At 37.9% G+C, this 23,162-nt stretch overlaps 1 protein-coding gene across 2 annotated transcripts in view; it reads right to left on the reverse strand.

Annotated features, from left to right (window-relative positions):
• The window catches only part of GRID1 (glutamate ionotropic receptor delta type subunit 1), a 697,974-nt gene that overhangs the window by 102,864 nt on the left and 571,948 nt on the right, over positions 1-23,162 (reverse strand). For both annotated transcript variants that reach the window (XM_033131343.1, XM_033131344.1), the window contains exons 10-12: positions 22,400-22,597; positions 18,919-19,243; positions 17,584-17,722 (exon numbers count right to left, since the gene is read on the reverse strand). In XM_033131343.1, the coding sequence (XP_032987234.1) occupies positions 17,584-17,722; positions 18,919-19,243; positions 22,400-22,597 (662 nt within the window). The remainder of the gene's footprint in view (positions 1-17,583; positions 17,723-18,918; positions 19,244-22,399; positions 22,598-23,162) is intronic.

Genomic DNA, 23,162 nt, shown 5'->3' on the forward strand with positions numbered 1-23,162 from the left:
TCCTTTATCTGACAGATATTTTGCAAAGATTTTATCCCAATCTGTGACTTTGCTTCTCAATTTCTTAACAGCGTCTTTCTCACAGAAGTTTTTAATTTTAATGAAGTCCAAGTTATCAATGTATTCTTTATTGTCTTTCGGTGGTGTATCTAAGAAGTCGTCACTAAACTGAAGATCATCTAGACTTTCAGTTTATCATACAACTGCAAAAACAGGATACATCGTTTAAAATCAAAAGTTTAAAGACAGTTTTATAGAATAAAGTTTCTTTCTATCTTTTTTTTAAATTTACTGGGATGACAATTGTTAGTAAAATTACATAGATTTCAGGTGTACAATTCTGTATTACATCTTCTATAAATCCCATTGTGTGTTCACCACCCAGAGTCAGTTCTCCTTCCATCACCATATATTTGATCCCCCTTTACCCTCTGGTAACCACTAAACTATTGTCTGTGTCTATGAGTTTTTGTTTCTCATTGGTTTGTCTTGTTCTTTTGTTGTTTTTGGTTTCTATACCACATATCAGTGAAATCATATGGTTCTCTGCTTTTTCTGTCTGACTTATTTCGCTTAGCATTATAATCTCAAGATCCATCCATGTTGTCACAAATGGTCCTATTTCATCTTTTCTTACCACCAAATAATATTCCATTGTGTATATATACCACAACTTCTTTATCCAGTCATCTATCAAAGGACATTTTGGCTGTTTCCATGTCTTGGCCACCGTAAACAAAGCTGCAATGAACATTGGAGCACACGTGTTTTTATGTACAAATGTTTTCAAATTTTTTGGGTAGATACCCAGGAAAGAGATTGCTGGGTCATATGGTAATTCTATTCGTAATTTTTTGAGAAACGTCCACACTGCCTTCCATAACCACTTCACCAGTCTGCATTCCCACCAACAGTGTATGAGGGTTCCTTTTTCTCCACAGTCTCTCCAATACTTGTTACTATTTGTCTTGTTGATGATAGCCATTCTGTCATGGAGTGGAGTGATATCTGATTCTGGTTTTTATTTGCATTTCTCTGATGATTAGTGATGTTGAGCATTTTTTCATATGTCTATTTGCCATTTGTATGTCCTCTTTGGAGAAATGTCTCTTCAGGTCGTCTGCCCATTTTTCAATTGGGTTGTTTGTTTTTTTGGTGTTAAGTTTCATGAGTTCCTTGTATATTTTGGATATTAGCCCCTTATTGGAGGCACTGTTTGCAAAAATCTTCTCCCACTCAGTTGGTTGCCTCTTTATTTTGTCGATGGTTTCTTTTGCTGTGCAGAAGCTTTTAAGTTTCATATAGTCCCATTCATTTATTTTAGCTTTTACTTTCCTTGCCTTTGGAGTCAAATTCATAAAATGTTCTTTGAACCCAAGGTCCATAAATTTATTACCTATGTTTTCTTCTATGCAGTTTATTGTGTCAAGTCTTATGCTTAAGTCGTTGTTCCATTTTGAATTAATTTTGGTACATGGTGACAGATAGCAGTCCAGTTTCATTCTTTTGCACGTGGCTATCCAATTCTCCCAGCACCATTTATTGAAGAGGCTGTCTTTTCTCCATTGTATGTTTTTCGCTTCTTTGTCAAAAATTATTTGGCCATATGTATGTGGTTTTATTTCTGGGTTCTCAATTCTATTCCATTGGTCTATGTGTCTGTTTTTCTGCCAATACCATGCTGTTTTGATTATTGTTGCCTTGTAGTACAAGCTAAAGTCAGGGAGTGTGATACCTCCAGTATTGTTCTTTTTTCTTAAGATTGCTTTGGCTATTTGGGGTCTTTTGTGATTCCAAACAAATCTGATGATTTTTTGTTCTATTTCTTTAAAAAATGCCACTGGGATTTTGATGGGGATTGTATTAAATCTGTATATTGCTTTGGGTAATATGGCCATTTTAACTATGTTGATCCTTCCAATCCATGAGCACGGAATGTCTTTCCATTTCTTTGTGTCTTCAATTTCTTTTAAAAATGTCTTACAGTTTTCATCATATAGGTCTTTCACATTCTTGGTTAAGTTTTTCCTAGGTATTTTGTTCTTTTTGCTGCAATTGCAAAGGGAATTGTTTTTTGTATTTCTTTTTCTGAGATTTCATTGTTAGTATATAGGAATGCAATGGACTTTTGTACGTTGATTTTGTAGCTGGCAATTTTACTGCATTCGTAGATTGTTTCTAATAGCTTTTTGGTGGAGTCTTTAGGGTTTTCTATATATAGCATTATGTCATCTGCAAAGAGTGACAATTTAACTTCTTCATTCCCAATTTGGATGCCTTTTATTTCTTTCTCTTGTCTTATTGCTCTGGCAAGGACTTCCAACACTATGTTGAAAAGCAGAGGTGGTAGGGGACAGCACTGTCGTATTCCTGAATGTAGAGAAAAAGGCTTCAGTTTTTCACCATTATTTATGAGATTAGCTGAGGGCTTGTCATATATGGCCTGTATTATGTTAAGGTATTTTCCTTCTATACCTATTTTATTAAGTGTTTTAATAATAAATGGATGTTGCGTCTTGTCAAATGCTTTTCCTGCATCAATTGATATAGTCATATGATTTTTGTCCTTTATTTTGTTTATGTGATGTATCACATTGATGGATTTGTGGATGTTGAACCATCCTTGTGCCTCTGGGATGAACCCCACTTGGTCGTGATGAATAATCTTTTTAATGCATTGTTGTATTCGATTTGCTAGAATTTTGTTTAGGATTTTTGCATCTATATTCATCAGAGATATTGGTCTGTTGTTTTCTTTTGTTGTGTTGTCCTTACCAGGTTTTGGTATCAAGGTAATGTTGGCCTCATAAAATGAGTTAGGGAGTACTGTCTCTTCTTCAATTTTTTGGAAGAGTTTGAGCAGGATTGGTATTAGATCCTCTTTGAAGGTTTGGTAGAATTCACTAGTGAAGCCATCTGGTCCCGGACTTTTGCTTTTGGGAAGGTTTTGGATGACTGATTCAATTTCATTACTGGTGATCGGTCTGTTTAGATTTTCTAGTTCTTCATGGTTCAGCCTAGGAAGGCTATATGTTTCTAAGAACTTGTCCATTTCTTCTAGGTTATTGAATTTGGTGGCATATAGTCCTTCATAGTATTCTTGGATGATCCTTTGTATTTCTGTGGTGTCTGTGATAACTTCCCCTTTTTCATCTCTGATTTTGTTAATCAGTGTCTTCTCTCTTTTTTTTTTAGTGAGTCTAGCCAAGGCTTTGTCTATTTTGTTAATCTTTTAAAAGAACCAGCTCTTTGTCACATTATCTTTTTCTATTGTCTTTTTATTCTCTATTTCATTTAGTTCTGCTCTGATTTTTGTTATTTCCTCTCTTCTGCTGTCCTTGGGTTTCATTTGTTCTTCTTTTTCTAGTTCTTTAAGGTGTAACATGAGGTTATTTATTTGGGATTTTCCTTGTTTCTTGAGATAGGCCTGTAATGATATAAATTTCCCTCTTAAAACTGCTTTTGCTGCATCCCAAAAATTTTGGTAGGATGTATTTTCATTGTCATTTGTTTCTATGTATGTTTTGATCTCTCCTCTAATTTCTTCTTTGTCCCGGTCATTTTTTAAAAGTATGTTGTTTAATCTGCATGTATTTGTGTTTTTTCCTGCTTTCTTTTGCAGTTGATATCCAATTTCAAAGCCTTGTGATCAGAGAATATGCTTGGTATGATTTCAATCTTCTTAAATTTGCTGAGGCTGATTTTATGACCCAATATATGGTCTATCCTTGAGAATGTTCCATGTACACTAGAAAAAAATGTATAGTCTGATGTTTTAGGATGAAGTACTCTATAAATGTCAGTTATGTCCATTTCATCTAATGTGTCATTTAGAGCTGTTATTTCGTTATTTATTTCTGTTTGTATGATCTATCCGTAGCTGTCAATGATGTATTTAGGTCCCCTATTATAATTGTGTTTTGGTCGATGTCTCCCTTTAGTTCTATTAGTAGTTCCTTGGTATATTTCGGTGCTCCCTGATTGGGGGCATAAATATTGATGACTGTTATGTCTTCTTGTTGTACAGTCCTCTTTATCATTATGAAATGTCCATCTTTATCTCTTGTTGCCTTTTTTTATCCTGAAGTCTGTTTCATCTGATAGCAGTATGTCTACACCTGATTTTCTCTGGATACCATTTGCTTGGAGTGTCAATTCCCACCCTTTCACTTTGAGTCTATATTTGTCCTTGTAGCTGAGATGTATCTCTTGGAGGCAGCATATGGTTGGGTTTAGTTTTCTGATCCAATCTGCTACTCTGTGCCTTTTTATTGGTGAGTTCAGTCCATTTACATTTAGGGTGCAGGGATCCATCCAGATAGGTGGGGACAGGGGCAGGGTGGGTTGTGAGAGGTGGCCCAGAGCAATGGCTGTGACCACCACCACAGCTAGTTCTACTTCCACGGATCCCTCCCCTTTGCTGGAACTAGTTGGGCTGCAGGTCCGCATCTGTGGACCAGTTCTCAGAACTGCAAATATTCTGTTCTTTTGATCTGACACTGCTACTGTTCTGCTTCTAGTACTGGGCAGGTGAGGGCAGGGCGAGCTCTGGGAGTGTGGGGAGGGGGCGGCAAGTCTCAGTGACTAAGGCTTCCATTCTCTGCTCGGCAGTGAGGGCTTAAATCACCATTTTCAGCTTTCTTCCCTCAGTCTTTGTTCCAAAGTCTCTACCGTGAGCGTTGGGTTCAGCCGGGGTATATGCTGTCCCTTTAGCCCTGTGGGCCATAAGCGGAGCCATAGCAGTCTGAGTTCTTCCCTCTCCCACAGCTGCGGTAGTTCCAGGATGCACCGAGCTCGGAGCACTGAACTAGGTCTGGATCCTGCACCTGCATGGCTCCATCTCCGCACTTCTCCCTTCCCTCTTCCCCCACTCGTGCAATTCGCCCACCTTTAGGTGAATTCAGTAGTGGGCCTCTTCGTCTTGCCTGTCTGCTGTGCAGGGAGTCCTTTGTGGAGTTATTGTTGTTCGATTAGTTGTAAATTCCAGGGGAGATTTACAGAGGCTCACCTCATGCAGACATTTTGATGACAAGTTTATTTCTTTACATCAAGATGATTGCAAGGAAAACTAATTTTGGATAAATTAAGCTATTACTAAGTGCACTTTTTCCCCCTCTGAAAATGTGTAGATATGTGGGAACAAGAAAAAGCTCCTCTCCTAACAATTGAAGAGGAAGGAATGATTCCAAATCTACTCTAAAAAGCCAGCATTTCCCTGATAGCAAAACCAAAGATATTATGAGGAAGAGGAAGAAGAAGAAATAGAAGAAGGAGAAGAAGAAGGAGCAGAAGAAGAAGAAGAAGAAGAAGAAGAAGAAGAAGAAGAAGAAGAAGAAGAAGAAGAAGAAGAAGAAAGGAACGGGAGAGGAGGAGAAGGAGGAGAATGAGGAGGAGGAAGGGGGGAGAAGGGGAAAGAAGAGAAGGAGAAGGAGGAAATTACAGGCCAACATTCTTGATGAATATAGATGCAAAAATCAGCAGAATATTAGCAAACTGGATTCAGCAATACATTAAAAGGATTATACATCATGACCAAGTGGGATTTATCCCCAGGATGCAAGGATGGTTCAACACCCATAAATCATCACATTAACAAAATGAATGCTAAAAATCATGATTATCTCAATAGACTGCAGAAAAAGCATTTGGCAAAATTCAACATCCTTTTATGATAAAGACTCAAAAAATTGAATGGAGAAAGAACATATCTCAATATAATAAAGGCTACATATGAAAAACCTAGAGCTAATATCATACTCAATGGTGAAAAGCTGAAAGCTTTTCCTCTAAAATCAGGAACAAGACAAAAACACCCACTATCACCACTTCTAATCAACATAGTACTGGCAGTCCTAGCCAAAGCAATCAGACATGAAAAAGAAATAAATGCCACCTAACCATAAACCATAAAGGAAGAAATAAACCCTCACTATTTGCAATTGAATATATATATATATATTCAACATATATGTATATACCATAAAACCCTAAAGACGCCAATAAACAGTTATTAGAAGTAATAAATGAATTTGGTAAAGTTGCAGGGTACAAAATCAATATCTAAAGAAAAGAATAAGTGAATGAACTAATCAGAAACTGTTTGGGAGACAATGAGGAAAAACTGAGGGTTGCTAGATGGGCGGGGGGAGTGGGGGGTGGGGGGGAGGGTGAGGGGATTGGAGGGCAGTCGGTGACCACAGGATGGCCACGGGGTTTGAAAATTAATCTGGGGAACGTAATTTGGTGGTTACCAGAGCGTAAGGGGGTTGGGGGGTGGGGGATGAGGGTGAGGGGGATCAAATGTACAGTGATGGAAGGGGAGCTGACTCTGGGTGGTGAACACACAGTGTGATTTATGGATGATGTGATTCAGAATTGCACAACTGAAATCTATGTAATTCTACTAACAATTGTCACCCCAATAAATTAAAAAAAAATAAAAAAATAAAAAAAATAAAAAAATATATTGCAGGTCTATACACAAATAGCGAACAATTAGAAGGGGAAATTAAGAGAAGATTTATAATTACATCTCAAAGCAGAAAATATACAGAAATAAATTTAACCAAAGAGGTGAAAGACAAATACTCTGAAAACTATAAGACACTGAAGAAAGAAATTGAAAAAGACACAAATAAATGGAAGGATATACCATGCTCACGAATTGGAAAGACTAATATTGTTAAAATGTCCTTATTACCTAAAGCAATTTATAGATTCAATGCAATCCTTATTAAAATACCAATGGCATTCTTCTCAGATCTACAACAACTAATCCTAAAATTTATATGGAACAAAAAAAACCATGAAGAGCCAAAAAAACCTTGAGAAATTACAAAGTGGGAGGTATCACTCTCCCTGATTTCAAACTATATGGTATGGTAATCACATAAAAACAGATACGTATATCAATGGAATACAGTAGAGAGCCCACAAATAAATCCTCAGTTATATGGTCAATTAATCTATGACAAAGGAGGCAACGATATACAATGGGGTAAAGAAAGTCTCTTCAATAAGTGGTTTGGGAAAACTGGACAGATACATTGAAAAAAAATGAAATTGGACCACTTCCTTACATTATATACAAAGATACAATCAAATAGATTAAAGACTTAAATATAAGATCTGAAACCATAAAACTCCTAAAAGAAAACATATGCAGTAAACTCTTTGGCATCAGTCTTAGTGATATCTTTTTGGATATGTCTTCTAAGCGTATAAAGATGAAGCCATTTCAAGAATGGTAGGATGGGCAGAGACATGAAATGGGCTGGCCACATACCCATGTTTGGCAATTAAGAATCAGGAAGGATATCTTGGTTGCAGAGGTTCCCCCTGAGGAGTGAGGGGTCCCAGCCTCACACCAGGATTCCCAGCCCAGAGTTCCAGTGCTGAGAAGAGGAACTCCCACAACATCTGGCTGTGAAAATCAGCAGGGAATCCATCTGGGTGAGACAGAAGATTGCTGGAAACCTAGGCATCCTCTTAAAGGGCTAGCATACAGATTCTTTCACTCACAAACACTCACTCTAAACTCCAATAGATGCACAGAAGCTCAAAACGTGCTCAAGACTTACAGGGAGAAACTAAATTGTGTGGCTTCTGGGCAAGTGCTGGGAGACAGCTGCCATTTTTCCTCTGTTGAGCTCTCCCCACACACAGCCTGCAGGACAGGTGGGCACCAAATCTGAATCTACATTAACGTAGTGAACACCACTTGCCCCATCCTGGGGATTCCCTGAGACCCTGCCCCAACCAACTTGCACACCACCCAAAGCTTTTTCAGTGGTTGTGTCCCACTGGCACCCAGCTGCCACCCAAGCTGCAGACTTTCTTAAAAACTATCCAAGTTCCGCAGGCCCCAAGTAGGTAGCAGCTGGCCTCAGCGTGCCCTGTGCCTCTTGCTGAGTGGCCACAGGCCTGGCACTGGCACCAAATCTGAATCTGCTTTAACCTAGTGAACACTGGTCACCCCACCCTGTGACTCCCTGAGACCCTGCCCCACCTGACTCGTGTAGCACCCAAAGCACTTTCAGCATGCTGTGCTTCACTGACACCTGGCCTCAGCCCATGCTGCAGACTTTCCTAAAACCTCTCAAAAGTCTGCAGGCCCCAGTCTGGCCTCAGTGTACCCCATTCATCTCGCTGAGTGACTCCAGGCCTGACAGTGGCAGCAGCTGGCCTCGGACCCCAGAGTGGCCTCCCCACGTGCCTCCAGACCCAGCAGAGGCAGCTACCAAACGTGGATCACATTGTAGCTCCTACCAGGCAGCTCCAAGCAGAGCACAAGAAGTGGTTGACCTTGCTAAGAACCCCTCCTAAGAGACCCCAGAATTAACACACCCTATGGTTGGCTTCAGACCACAACAAAAAACCCCACCTGATTAGCTTCACAAACAGCACACCCAAAGGGCACACTGGATAGGCATAGATCCCCCCTGGGCAAAGCTCAGTCTGTGGGATAAGCCACTGCACAGTAGCTCCTCTGCTGTGGTTGTGATCAGTCCTCATAGCCGATCAGCCTGAGGGTCAATCCCACCCACTGACATGATAACAGCAATGAAGGCTATAACAGGAGAACAAACACAGGGAGTTAGCCAAAATGAGGATACAAAGAAACATGTCACAAATGAAAGAAAAGGACAAAACTCTGGATAAAGAACTCAAAAAATAGACAAACATACTACCAGAGACAGAGTTCAAAACATTGGTTATAAGGATGCTCAATGAACTTAGGGAAAAATAGAATATCTTAGTGAGAACTTGAACAAAAAGATAGAAAACATAAAAAATCAGAAATGAAGAATACATTAGGTGGAATCAAGAGCAGATTAGATGAAGCAGGGATCAAATCAGTGAATTTGAAGACAAGGTAACAAAAAACACCCAATTGAAATAGCAAAAAGAAAAAAGAATTTTAAAAGTTAGGATAGTTTAAGGGACCTCTGGTACAACTTCAAGTTTAACAACATTTGCATCACGGGGTACCAGAAGGAGGAGAGAGAAAGCAAGGGAATGAAAACCTATTTGAACAAATAATGACTGAAAACTTCCCTAACCTGGTAAAGAAAATAGACGTACAAGTCCAGGAAGTGCAGAGAGTCCCAAACAATCTGAACCCAAAGAGGCCCACTCCAAGACACATTATAATTAAAATGGCAAAGGCTGAAGACAAAGAGAGAATCTTAAAAGCAGCAAGAAGAAAGCTGTTAGTTACCTACAAGAGAGGTCCCATAAGATGGTCAACTGATTTCTCAACAGAAACATTGCAGGCCAAAGTAATGAAAAGCAAGAACCTACAACCAAGATTACTCTACCCAGCAAGGTTATCATTTAGAATTGAAAGGCAGATAGAGAGATTCCCAGACAAGAAAAAGTTTAAAAAGTTCATCACCACCAAACCAGTATTGCAAGAAATATTACAGGGACTTCTTTAAGAAGAATAAAAATAAAATTATACATATATATATATTAAAATATCATACAGAAAAAACCTCTCACTGAGAAAGACAAATACATAATAAAAACAGTGGATCAACCAACACTAAAGCTAGTAAAAAGGTTAAAAGGCAAAATTAGAAAGATCATGTATAATTGCAAGAGTAAATTAAAAGATACACACACACACAAGAGGTAAAAATTAATGACAAAAATATAAATGTGGAGGAGGGAGGGTAAAACTGGTAATGACTTTAGAATGTGTTGGAACTTAAGTGACCATCAACTTAAAATAGACTGCTATAAACATAGCTTGACATATATGAAACACATGGTAACCACAAATGAAAAATCTACAAGAGATATACAAGAAATAAAGAGAAAGAAATCCATACACAACATTACAGAAAGTCATCAACATACAAAAGAGCAAGAGATTAAGAAAGGAAAAACAATCGGAAAACAATAAAATGGCAACAATCACGTATCTATCAATAATCACTTTAAATGTAAACGTATTAAATGCTCCAATCAAAACATGAACGGATAAAGAAAGTGTGTGTGTATGTGTGTGTGTGTGCGCTTTTCATCGCTTTGAATATTTTGTGCCAGTTTCTTTTGGCGTGCAATGTTTCTGTTGAGAAATCAGCTGACTTGTTTATGGGAGCTACCTTATAGGTAACTAAAAGCCTGAACAGAATATCATTCAGCCATAAAAACAAATGAAATCTTATCATTTGTGACAACATGAATGGGCCTAACGGGTATTATGCTAAATGAAATAAGTCAGACGGAGAAAGACAAATACCATGTGATTTCACTTTATGTAGAATCTAAAAAAGTAAATAAATGAACGAAGAAAACAGAAACAAAATCATAGACACAGAGAACTGATTGTTGCCAGATGGGGGGTGGCGTGGGGGATGGGTTAAAAAGGTGAAGGGAGGAAGAAGTACAAATTGGCAGTTACAAAATAGTCACAGAGATGTAAAGTACAGTTTAGGGAGTATAGTCAATAATATCATAATAAAATATAGTCTCAGGTGGATGCAAGACTTAACTGTTACACTATATACCTGAAATTAATATATTGACTGTCAATTGTAATTGAAAATTTTTTTTAAATAAAAAATGTATTACAAAGTCACAGTAATCAAAACTGTGGTATTGGTATGAAGAAAGACATGCACACGAATGGAAAAGAATAGAAGCCAGAAATACTGTTCTGTATATGGACAAATAATTGTCAAAAGTGTGTCAAGACAATTCAATGAGGAAATGAGTCTTTTTTAACAAATAGTTTGGAAAACTGGATAACCTTATTTAAAAGAATGAAATAGAATCCTTACATTCTACCATGTACAAAAGTTGACTCAAAATGGATCAAAGACCTAACTAAATATAAGACATAGAACTATAAAATTTTTAGAAGAAAATGTGGGAAAATTTTCAGAATATTAGATTTGGTAATAATTTCTTATATATGACAATAAAAGCAAAGACAACAAAACATAGATAATTTGGACTTCATCAAAATTAAAAACTTTTCAGCATCCAAGGACTATCATCAGAATGAAAAGGCAACCCATGGAATGGAAGAAAATATTTGCAGATCATATATCTGACAAGGGATTAATATCCAGAATATATTTTTTAAAACTTCTACAACTCAATAATAAAAAAAAATAATAAAGTGGGCAAACGACTTGAATAGACATTTTTTTAAGAAGATAAAGGAATGAACAATAAACACATAAAAAGATGCTCAACATCACTAATTATCAGGAAAATGCAAATCAAATCAAAATGAGATACCACTTCACACTAGGTATAATCACTGTCATTAGGACAGCTATTATGAAAACAAAACAAAACAAAACAGAAAACCGAGAAAACAAGTGTTGGCAAGGATGTGGAGAAAATGGAATCCTTGTGATTTGCTGGAGGAAATGTAAAATGGTGCATTTGCTGTAGAATATGGTATAGTAGTTCCTCAAAAAAATTAAAACCAGAACTACCATATAATCCAGAAATTCAACTTCTGAGTATATACCCAAAAGTATTGAAAGCAGAAACCTGAACAGATATTTCTATACTATGTGTATGGCAGCATTATTAAATACTAGGCAAAAGATGGAGGTAAACCAAGTGTTTCTTGATAGATGAATGGAAAACAAAATATGGTATATACATACAAAGGAATGTTACTCAGCCATTTAAAAAGAAAGGAAATTCTGACACTTGCTACAACACGGATGAACATTGAAGACATGCTAAGTTAAATAAGCCAGTCGAAACAAGGACAGAAACTACATCATTTCACTGATATGAGGTACCTAGAATAGTCAAATTCATAGAGACGTAAAATAGAATAATAGTTTCCAGGTCCTAGGGTAGCAAGAAATGAGGAGTGTTGTACAGCCTTTCAGTTTGGCAAGATGAAGTATTCTAGAGATGGATGGTGGTGATGTTTATAGAATAATGTGAATGTACTTAATAACACTGAAATTTACACTTAAAATAATTTAAATGATAAAATGTATGTTATATACAAAGGGTGCCAAAAAAACGTATACTCATTTTAAGAAAAGAAAAAGCTGTATCAAAATTGTAATAATATATACTGATAACAAAAGATGAATACAAGTCATGTGTATACATTTTTTTGGCACCCCTGGTATATTTTTCTACAATATAAAAGATAAATTAAAAAACAATAGACATGTGTTTTAATAATGTATTTTAATATCTAATGTTGTTTTTAAACAAATTTTACTTGAGTTTTTTACTTTGTTGAGTTAAACAAAGTTTACTTGAGTAAAATGAGTAAAGTTTACTTGAGTTTAATGAGTAAAAAGCAATAAAATATAACAATTTAAAAACGAAATATAGAAGACACCCCATTGAAAAAAAATGGAGAAAAATTTAATTACCTCCTAAAAAGAAATGGATCAGACAGCTTCAGAAAAGAGTTGTTGGGTAGGGGTGAAGTGGAACAGAGTGATATGGAAGCAAAATTTTTGTATGCTACTAAAAAAAAGATGGTATTAATCTAAAATAGATTTTTATAAATTAAGATGTTAATTGTAATGCTCGGGAACAACAAAGACTATGATTCAAAAAATATATAGTAAAAAAAAATGTACTTAAAATAGTATGCAAAATATATCTATTTAATACAAAAGAAGGCTGTAATGGAAGAAATAAGGAACAAAATATATATGACATATACCGACCGTGTTTCCCCAAAAATAAGACCTAGTCGAACAATCAGCTCTAAGGCATCTTTTGGAGCAAAAATTAATGTAAGACCCAGCATTATATTACATTATATTATATTATACCTGGTCTTATATTATAGTAAAATAAAACCTGGTGTTATATTTATATTATATTATATTATATTATATTATATTATATTATATTATATTATATTATACCTGGTCTTACATTTTAGTAAAATAAAACCTGGTCTTATATTAATTTTTGCTCCAAAAGACGCATTAGAGCTGACTGTCCAGCTCTAGGTCTTATTTTCAGGGAAACATAGTAGAAAACAAACAGCAAAATGGCACAAGTGAGTTTTTCCTTATCATTAATTATATTAAATATAAATGGGTTAAACTCTCCAATTAAAATGTAGAGATTGGTAGAATGAATTAAGAAAACCTAACCCAACTATATGCTTTGTAGAAGTGACTCACTTTAAGTTTAAAGACAAATAGATTGAAAGTAAATAGATGGAAAACAAATTCTCTGCAAACAATAACCAAAAGAGAAATAGAGTGGTTATACTAATATCAGACAAATTAGACATGAAGACAATTTTTTATGAGAGACAAAAAAGACATATAGATAAAAGTCATATATAACAATTACAAATATAAACATATATTCATCTAACAATAGAGTACCAAAATATAGGAAGCAAAACTGACAAAACTGAAGGAAGAAATAGGCATTTCTACAAAAATAGTTGGAGACTTCAATATCCCACTTTCAACAGAAGATCAGCAATTAAATGGAAAACATGAACACTATGAACCAACTATACTTGAAGATAAAACAGATAATATGAATTGCCTTATAGCTATGACAAATTAATTCATAATTTAAAAGCTCCGAAAATATGAAATATCCAGGTTTACATGGTTTCCTTGGAGAATTATACCAAACATTTAAAGATGAATTAACACCAATTTTGCATAATCTCTTCCAGAAAATAGAAGATGAGGGAAGCCTTCCTAAATTATTTTATCAGTCCCGTGTTACCCTGATATCAAAAATAGTACAAGATGATTATTGATATGTGAGGATTTCCTATCATTCTATCTTTAGTTTTCTGGTAAGACTGTGGAGGTTCCTCAAAAAATTATGAATAGAAATACCATATGACCCAGCAATCCCTCTCCTGGGTATCTACCCAAAAAATCTGAAAACATTTATACATAAAGACAAGTGTGCTCCAATGTTCACTGCAGCTTTATTTACGGTGGCCAAAACATGGAAACAACTGCAATGTCCTTTGATAGATAAATGGATAAAGAAGCTGTGGCATATATACACAATGGAATACTATTCGGCAGTAAGAAAAGATGAAATAGGACCATTTGTGACAACATGGATGGATCTTGAGATTATAACACTAAGTGAAATAAGTCAGACAGAAAAAGCAGAGAACCATATGATCTCACTGATATGTGGTATATAAACCAAAAACAACAAAAGAACAAGACAAACAAATGAGAAACAAAAACTCATAGACACAGACAATAGTTTAGTGGTTACCAGAGGTTAAGAGGGGAGGGGTGTGGTAGATAAAGGTAAAGGGGATCAAATATATGGTGATGGAAGGAGAACTGACTCTGGGTGGTGAACACACAATGGGATTTATAGATGATGTAATACAGAATTGTACACCTGAAATCTATGTAACTTTACTAAAATTGTCACCCCAATAAACTTTAATTTAAAAAAACAGTACAAGAAATAAAAAAGTACAAACCAATATTTCTCATGAATTTAGATGCAAAAATCCTCAAAGTCCAACAATATATGAAAAGAATCATAAACTGTGACCAAATGAGATTCATTCAAGGTATATTTAACATTTAGAAAACAATCAATGCAATCTATCACATGAAACAAGATAAAGAAGGAAAAATCATATGATCATATCAAATAAAGCATAAAAAGCATCTGATAAAACTCAATACTTATTCATGATAGTCTTACCAAGTTATAATCAATTAGTTTAATGCAATTACAACTGTAATTAATGCAATGCCTATCAAAACCACAGAAAAAATTTTTATAGACATAGACAAGCTTATTTCAAAATTTATATGGAAAGGTGCAGGCCCTAGGATAAGTAAAACACCCTTAACGCAAAAGAATAAAACGGCAGAAATTACTCTGCCCAATATTAACACTTACTCTGCAGCTACAGTAATCACGACAGCGTGGTACTGGCAAAAGGATAGGAACACAGATAAACGGAACTGAATAGAGAATACAGAAACAGACCCACACAAATATATCCAACTGATTTCTGAAAAACTGCAAAAGCAACTTAATAAAGGAAGGATAGCCTTTCTAATAAATGGTATTAAATCAATTGGGCATCCATAGACAAAGAAGTAAATAACCAAAACTCAACCTAAATCTTACACCTTATACAAAATTTAACTCAAAATTGATAGTAGACTGAAATGTAAAATAAAAAACTACAACACTTTTAGGGGGGAAAATCACATATGAAAAACAGGAGACTATCTTTGAGGCTAAAGCCAAGCAAAGAGTTAGACTGACACAAAAAGCATGATCCACAAAAGAAAAATTTATAAATTAGACCTCATAAATTTTAAAAACTTTCTTTGTGAAAGACCTTTCTAAGAGTTTGAAAAGACAAAGATTGGGGGTAATATTTGCAAACCACATATCTGCCAAAGAACTAGTATTTAAAGTATATAAAGAATTTCAATAGTAACAGCTACTATATAAGATGTCAGAGGGGTAGTAGCTTGGGGGGTGGGTTATCACTTTATGAGGGGTTTAAATGTCTAACTAGTATGTTGCTTTGTACACCTGAAACTCATAATAATAATTTAAAAAACCCTTGGCAAATAAAAAAAAAAAGAATTTCAAAACTCAACAGTAATAAACAATTCAATTGGAAAATGGGCAAAATATATAAACAGATATTTCACAAAAGAGGATATACAGATAGGAATAAGCACATGAAAAGGTGTTCAACATAATTAGTCATTAGGGAAATGAAAATTAAAACCACATGAGATATTACTCCATACCTATTAGAATGGTAAAATAAAAAATAGCGATAACACTAAATACTGGCAAAGATGCAAAGAAACTACATCATAACCAATCACCAGCAGTAATGTAAAATGGTGCGGTTACTCTGGAAGGCAGTTTGATAGTTTCTAATAAAACTCAGCATGCAGTTTACCACATGGCCCAGCAACTGCACTTTTGGATATAAATAAAAACATATGTTCACACTAAAACCTACACACAAATGTTTACAGTGGCTTTATTCATTATTGTTCCAAACTGGAACAACTCAGATGTTCTTCAACGGGTGAATCATTAAAGAAACTATGGTGTATCAGATACTACTGAACTATTAATATACACAAGCTGATGAATCTCTGGATAATTATGCTGAATGAAAAAGCCAATCCCAAGAGGTATGATTTCATCTACATAACATATCTGAAATGACTAAATTTTAGAAATGGAGAACACACTAGTGGTTTCCAGGGATTACGAACAGGAGGGGAAGAAGGGTGCAGGATGCCGGTGTGGTTATCAAAGGATGACACAAGGGATTCTTAGAGGGATAAAACTGTTTAGCTCTTTACTGTGATGGTGGGTACACAAATCTACACGTGATAAGATTGTATAGAACCAAATGTGTGTGTGCGCACACACACACATACACACACAGAAATGAGTACAAGAGGAAAAATCTGAACAGAATTAGTCAACTCTAATAATGTCAATACCTGGATTGTGACATAACATGTAGTTTCACAAAATGCTATCATTGGAGGAAACTGGTTAAAGGATATTTTGAGATCTCTCTGCATTAGTTCTTAGACACATATGAATCTGTAATTATCTCAATGAAAACATCAACCAAAAATGAAAGAAAGAAAGAAAGGAAGGAAGGAAGGAAAGAAGAAAAAAAGAAAGACCTGGATAATATAGTAAATTTTCAATCGTGGTCAAGGAGTTTGAACTGTTACGTAGGCAGTTGGGAGCCACAGAACCTGGTTGAGGATAAACGACTTGATTGGTGCTGAGGATCAAAAGCATCAACATGATGGCAGTGAGTATGAGGAATTAAAAGGCAGAGACACAGAAAACCATGAGCATGGACCAGGTGAGAGGTGATCCTGAAACCACATTCCCCGAGGCAATGAGGAACAGACTGTGCCTTTGGTCGCTTCAGCAACCTCATGGCCAACATACACTCACTTTGTCCAAGTTCTTGGTAAATTACACAGTATGTGGAAATCTGATCCGAAGACAAAGCATTTCCAAGTTATTTCACTATGTTCAACTAATTCGTTTATGCCGCATTTTTAACATTTTGGTAAAATTAAGAAACATTTTTAGTCCTTGGTTTCAATATTTTTATAATTTCATAAATATAAGTGAAATAAGTTTTCTAATCACGGTGATGATTGGCATGTTCTTAAAAATAATTTCAGGTGTTTGAAGTTTTGAAAAATATATTAGACTTGTGATTTCCATTAATTTTAATTGAATGTTTAGAGAAATTTGGTTAAATAAGTTTGTAATCGAAGTTTAAATGTCTGAGGAAATTAAATTTATCAATTTTTAATGTTTTGATTTATCAGTCTAAGGAGTATTTCAACAGTCAGAGAAATACTACTTAATGAATTTATACATTTATTTAATTGTGCATGAAATAGAATACAACAGAATTGAAGCTCGTCATGCATTAAAGATTGTGAACATCACACTGCAGATCTGGGATCTAAGACTGTCTCTGCCTTTGTGACACCAGGCCACCCCAGGAAAGTTTGCATCTTCTCTTTACAGCCTCTAAGAGCTGAATGGTCCCAGCTTTGGAAGGAGGAATTGTCTTACCTTATGGGGTTGTCCATCCTGGATACTGTGAGGAAGGCGGCGAGATTGGCTGTGTAGGAGGAGCACACGATGAGAGTGAAAAGCCACCAGCTGCCCATCACTATGCGCATGGCCACGGAGTTCACGGAGGATTCGCCACCTGTGGGAGGGAGGCAGATAAAGTGGATTGGTCCTGGGCATCCACTCTCACTCCCATCCCCACAGAAGTGCTCCAGACATAGGGAGCCTCTACTGGTGATGGGCTGGGGAGCAGAGAAGGAACTGCCAGCTTATTACGGGGAGCTCTGACAATTCTAGGGAAAAACCCTAAGGCTACCAACCTTGGAAGGCATGGAGGACCACAAAACTACGGAAAAACCAGGACTGGCCTTTTACTGATGTGATGCTTGTCAAAATGCCAAGGACAAAGTTGTGAATGTCAAAATCTTCCAGTTAGAAGATTCTACCGCACTATGTTGAGAACTTGCAGGACTGCAACCTGGTTGATGGAAGGACCCTTTCCAATTTCAAATTCACATAGAGTAGTCTCAGGAATTCTATAAATATTGAATTACCTCCTACCCAGAGGGCTCCCTAGTTTTCTTTTAAACCTCAGAAGTAAGATGTACCATATCATTTTTATTAATATTCAACTCTCACTAGATGACTTTTTTTTTCTAGGATTTTCAGAAATCATTGCATGTGACTTTCGGTCAAAAGCTGCCTCTTTCAGGCCGTTTTCTTTCTCCTTGGTCCCTTCCATGGCAGCAGAAAAAAGCTTCTCACTGACTATTCTTATATAACCTCACAAGCAGGTGATACATGTTTTGCAACGGTGCAAACTGGGCCAAAACTCATTTTAGGAACTTTCAATTTGTTGTTTCTGGTCAAAATTCCACAATCCTGTAACTCCCCAAGCACTATCCAGACTTCTCAGATAGAAAACTTCATATCTCAAGAACGGCTGGAGTACTGCTTAGGTGATTGCAAAACAATTGTCATATTTTCCCCATTAAGACTTCAGATTTAAACAAGATCCAGTTTCATTTGACAACCCCACGTGCATAGTAATCAATCTAATGTGGGAGGGGAGGAAAGTGCAAAGTAGAACTTCAAAGTCAATTTTATCTAAAGTGGAAAGCAGGATTTGAAGTTGAGTTCCTTGTTATCATTTCATTGAATTTCTATCTGACGTTACTCAGAGAAATTGGGTGCAGCATAATATTAGTACTGTCCTAGAGATTAAATAAAATTGCCTTTACAATGACTCTGGCAATATGCTCCTAAGCACTTTGCCAGGGGATAAGTTGTCCCAGGCCCCTGGGCTGTTCCAGCAGCAGGAAACCAGGAAGGTACCTTGCTGTACGAAGGCTCCATAGACGATCCAGATGGCACTGTGCAAGGTGGCAGACGCAGTTGGTCGGGGCTGGGCAGCATTCTGAGCCCTTACGGCCTGTATCCGGTTCAACACAAATATCAGCACACCAACCACAGGGATGGCTGCCGCAATGCAGGCCCAGACCGCAAAATCAAATGGAGCAAAAAGAGAGAAGATGCTGATTTTCTCCTCGGGCTTCTTGATTAGGATCCCCACTGAGTAGTCCATGTACCGCTTGCTGAAGTCCACAACGCTCTCCCTCTCCGGAGTGATGGTGATGGCAGAGACGGCCAAGTCTGCTCTCTGAAAGGCACAACCATCTCATCAGAAGGCTCATTGCTGGGTTCCGCCCTGGGCTGAGGTGTGCCCTCTGCCCTGTGAGTAGTTCTGTCCACAGGGAATGGCTTTGAGAGTGAACACTCTGTGACCTTGAATATTGTAAGGAAAATCCAACACTAGGTTGTCTATTATTACCTCTTCACCTTGCAAATTTCTCTCCCAAACCCCCAAAACTCATGGAAACCTCTTCTGGAGAAAACAGTCTGTAAAGCACCTTCATTTCTGTACAAATTGTAGTTTTTCTTCACTTTCTTATTGTTCCCCCTAGCAATCTTTAGCGATTTCTTTTCTTATGCTGGTATGTCCTCCTTGTCACCCAAACCCCACCAAGAGGTCCTTTCTATCTTCTAAGTTTATCTACATCCTTCCTATACTTGAAGGCCAAAGAGACACTCCATTTTTCTATCAAGCGTCCCCAAATTCCATTAGCACATTGATGTCTCTCTTTTCTAAAATACTTTAGAAGGTATATGGTGAGTCATACAACTACCTTCAACCTCATTAATGTATCAGTACCTGATTGTTTTATATGTCGACTATGCCAGAGAATAACATCCATGGAGAAAACAGTGGTCCTCTACTTCTTTTGCTCGCCCATTCCCATAACTCATGGCCTGCAGACACACGGTTGGTTCTTTGTATAGTAATGCCCTATTCGAGGGACTCTCTGGACATGCTGTACTGTGACTTTAAAAGTGCCTCACAAGATTTTTGCTTTCTAAGATGGGCTTCATTTAAAAAGTAATCAAAGATCTCCATTAAGATGGAAGTACACTCTGAGATAAAGCTGCCAAGACTGGTGGAGGTTGAACGATGGCGGGCAAGCATGGGCCTGGAGCACTCACTTCAACCCCAAGAGCACTAAAATGTGGTCAGCTCCATCTTGGCTCTTGGGCTTTGAAGTAGGAGGCATCCTCAGAACTAGGTTTAGTTTAGAATGACCACCTGTGACAACAGATCCAACCTACATATTCAAATTGGGGAAACATACATAGAAAGATTTTATCAGGTTTCATATGTGAGCTAGAGGGGCAGATACACTGATGTCGTAAACTGCAATCCAACAGCGTATCTAGAGGAGAGAAAAATGCTGGAGGTGATGATGTTGGCACTCTCCTCTTACACTTGTCACATCTGCATCTCTGGCTTTTGCCTTTGCCTCTCCTGTCACAAACCCAAGGTCCAGGGGTGGTGGTGGTGCTCAGTTTTTTGAAAAGAGATGTAGTGGAGCAGGACAGGTTTACAATATAGGATGGAAGGAAACTATATGAAGCCAGGTTCAAAGGAGGAAATTGACACAAGTGGAAGGGTGACCTGTAACAGGAGGAAAAACACTCCCTCCTCTGAACTGGAGGTCAGGGCCTATATCTGCAGATGTGAATTTCATAGGAAATTGAAGTAGAAGTTAACGCCCAGAAGTCTCTATTTTTTCCATAATGTACTAGAACAATCTTTTTTTTTTTTTAATTGAGGATAGAACGTTATTAGGTTGCTTGATGAGAAAGGTAAATTTTTGAAATAGTCTCTAAGAAATGTTGCCAAGGGACCCAACAAAGGCTAAGTCAAGGAACTCAGGCTGTCCTGAAGGCCCAGCTGAGGCTGGAGTCACACAGTGTTCATACATTCATCTCACATATTTGTGATTTTCTTCTCTAACTGTATGCAGCCACCTGGATGTCCAAGTCAGAGGACAGATAATAGAATCAAGTCAGGGTTTGACTGCAACAAGAAATCAAAAGCATGGAGAATCACAAGGGATGACGGGAATCACCAGGGTTTTTCTGCTCAACCACAGAAGGCATCCCAGGCAGGAAGATGCACTATCAGAAGAGCACGGAAACCTTAGAAGAGGGTGAACCACAAATCCATATGCTAAGTGGAAGGGGCCAGACACAAAGGCCACATATTATATGACTGCATTTACACTGAATGTTCATAAAAGCAAATCTATAGAGATAGAAACTAGATGGATGGTTGCCTAGGGCTGCGGTTAGGAATGGGATTAACTGTAAATGAGTATGAGAGATGCCATTGGGGTGATGGAAGTATTCAAAAACTAGATTATGGAGATGGTTGCACAACTCAGTAGATTTTCTAAAAATCATTGAATTGTATAGCTGAAGTGGGTGGATTTTATAGTACATAAATTATACTATACTGTTGTTGTTTTTTTAAGCCTAGTATAAATTAGAGAGCTATATGCCTCCTGTCTGCCTTTATGGATTTATAAAGCCAAGGACCTATGCTTTAGGGGCAAAGGACTAAAAGACTCAGAAGGACAACAGGCTGCAGTCATGGAATGGGGCAGTGACAACAACGTGCAAGATGCTGCCATGATGCATGGCTGTGGGTGCTGGAGCGGAGAACAAGCACAGGTCACGGGAGGTGAGGAGGTCGAGCCCTGGGGTGGCAGAGTGGCCCATAGGCACGTCAGAAATATCAAGGTTGGTGGCAACAGAAACCCTGGAGAGGGAGGGCTCGAGTCAGATGCCACCATCATAAATGGCTGTGAGGAAATGACCCTGGGGGCATAGGATGCCAGGGACCAGGACTGGGACACAGTGAATTGGTCTCAGGCCAGAAGACAGCGAGGGTTCAGGTTCTACAGGAGGGAGGGTGAGTAATGATTTGAAGTTAATAAGAGGAGCTGAGGAATGTCGTATCACCTGCACATAGCAATGCAGACACACAGACACATTCATCCTCACACAGATACACACACACACACACACATACGGATACACACCCCATTGGTGAGCGAGGAGGGAGAGGAGAAGAAGCGCTCGCCAGTGCCCCACCCAAGCAGGAACTAGGTTCCTATTTCAGCCCAAATGTGGGGGTGGGTTTCATGAAGGGCGTATTACAGAGCAGGCACAGTGGATAGGTTTCAAGGATTGAGAGCAATGGGCACAGAAGGAAAACACAGAGGGCCAGGGAATGAGAAAATAAAAGAGTGGAAATGGGTATGACTGAGAAAAAGAGGGCTTTAGCGTATGGAGAGGGGTAACTGTGGTCTGTTTAACCGGTCCCAAGGTTCCAGCTGCATAATGGGCCAAATTTAGATATCACCCAGAGGCAGACTGGGGTGCCTCTCCCCGTGGACCTTCTTTTGGGACCTACCTTGCTGATGAGCTCCCCGATCATCCCGTTCCAGGAGGTGTTATGGAGCTGGTGACCGTACCTGCCATCAGGGGCCTGGTAAATCTCATATTTGAAGCCCAGAGCCTTGGCCAGGGCATCCAGGACGTCTATGGAGAACCCTTTGTAGCGCTTGGGCTGTCCAAGGATGTTCTCAGCCACCATCACGAAAGGCTCTTCCTGAGGACAACAGAATGAAGGTGCTTCGATGAAATAACAGGGTCATTAACACACATCTTTCCAGGGTATTGTTGGAGAGACAAATCTGATGAATTGCAACTTCCGAACGTTTGTGTATGTATTTCCCCAGTTTAGGCCTGAAGTCTCAACCTTTCCGCCCCTTCCTACAGCAGTTTATGCACACTCAGGTTACAGTGCACCCCTCCAACCAGGATGTCAGTGCAGGAACGGGGACTTACTTGTCCTGTGGCACCACGTTATCCTAGGCTCTGCCCACACCCTGCCTCCCGAATTACAGGGTTTGTTTTCATTCCTCTGTTTGTGACATTCAGGAAATGCCATAATTCTTCAGGACCCACATAAGAAATGTGGATATTTCTCATCCACGATAATAAATGGCAGCAAAGCTGTGTGATATTAGATTGGGAGAGGACAGTATTGCATCTATCAGGTTGTACTAGAAAATGGATGCTGATTAATGGACTAAGATCAAATCCTAAGTCAAAGGATAGGATAAGATTAAATCCCAAATCCCAAGTCCAAAGCTATGCCATGTTCACCGTCA

This window comes from Rhinolophus ferrumequinum, chromosome 16, assembly GCF_004115265.2.
Source record: "Rhinolophus ferrumequinum isolate MPI-CBG mRhiFer1 chromosome 16, mRhiFer1_v1.p, whole genome shotgun sequence".
NCBI lineage: Eukaryota > Metazoa > Chordata > Mammalia > Chiroptera > Rhinolophidae > Rhinolophus > Rhinolophus ferrumequinum.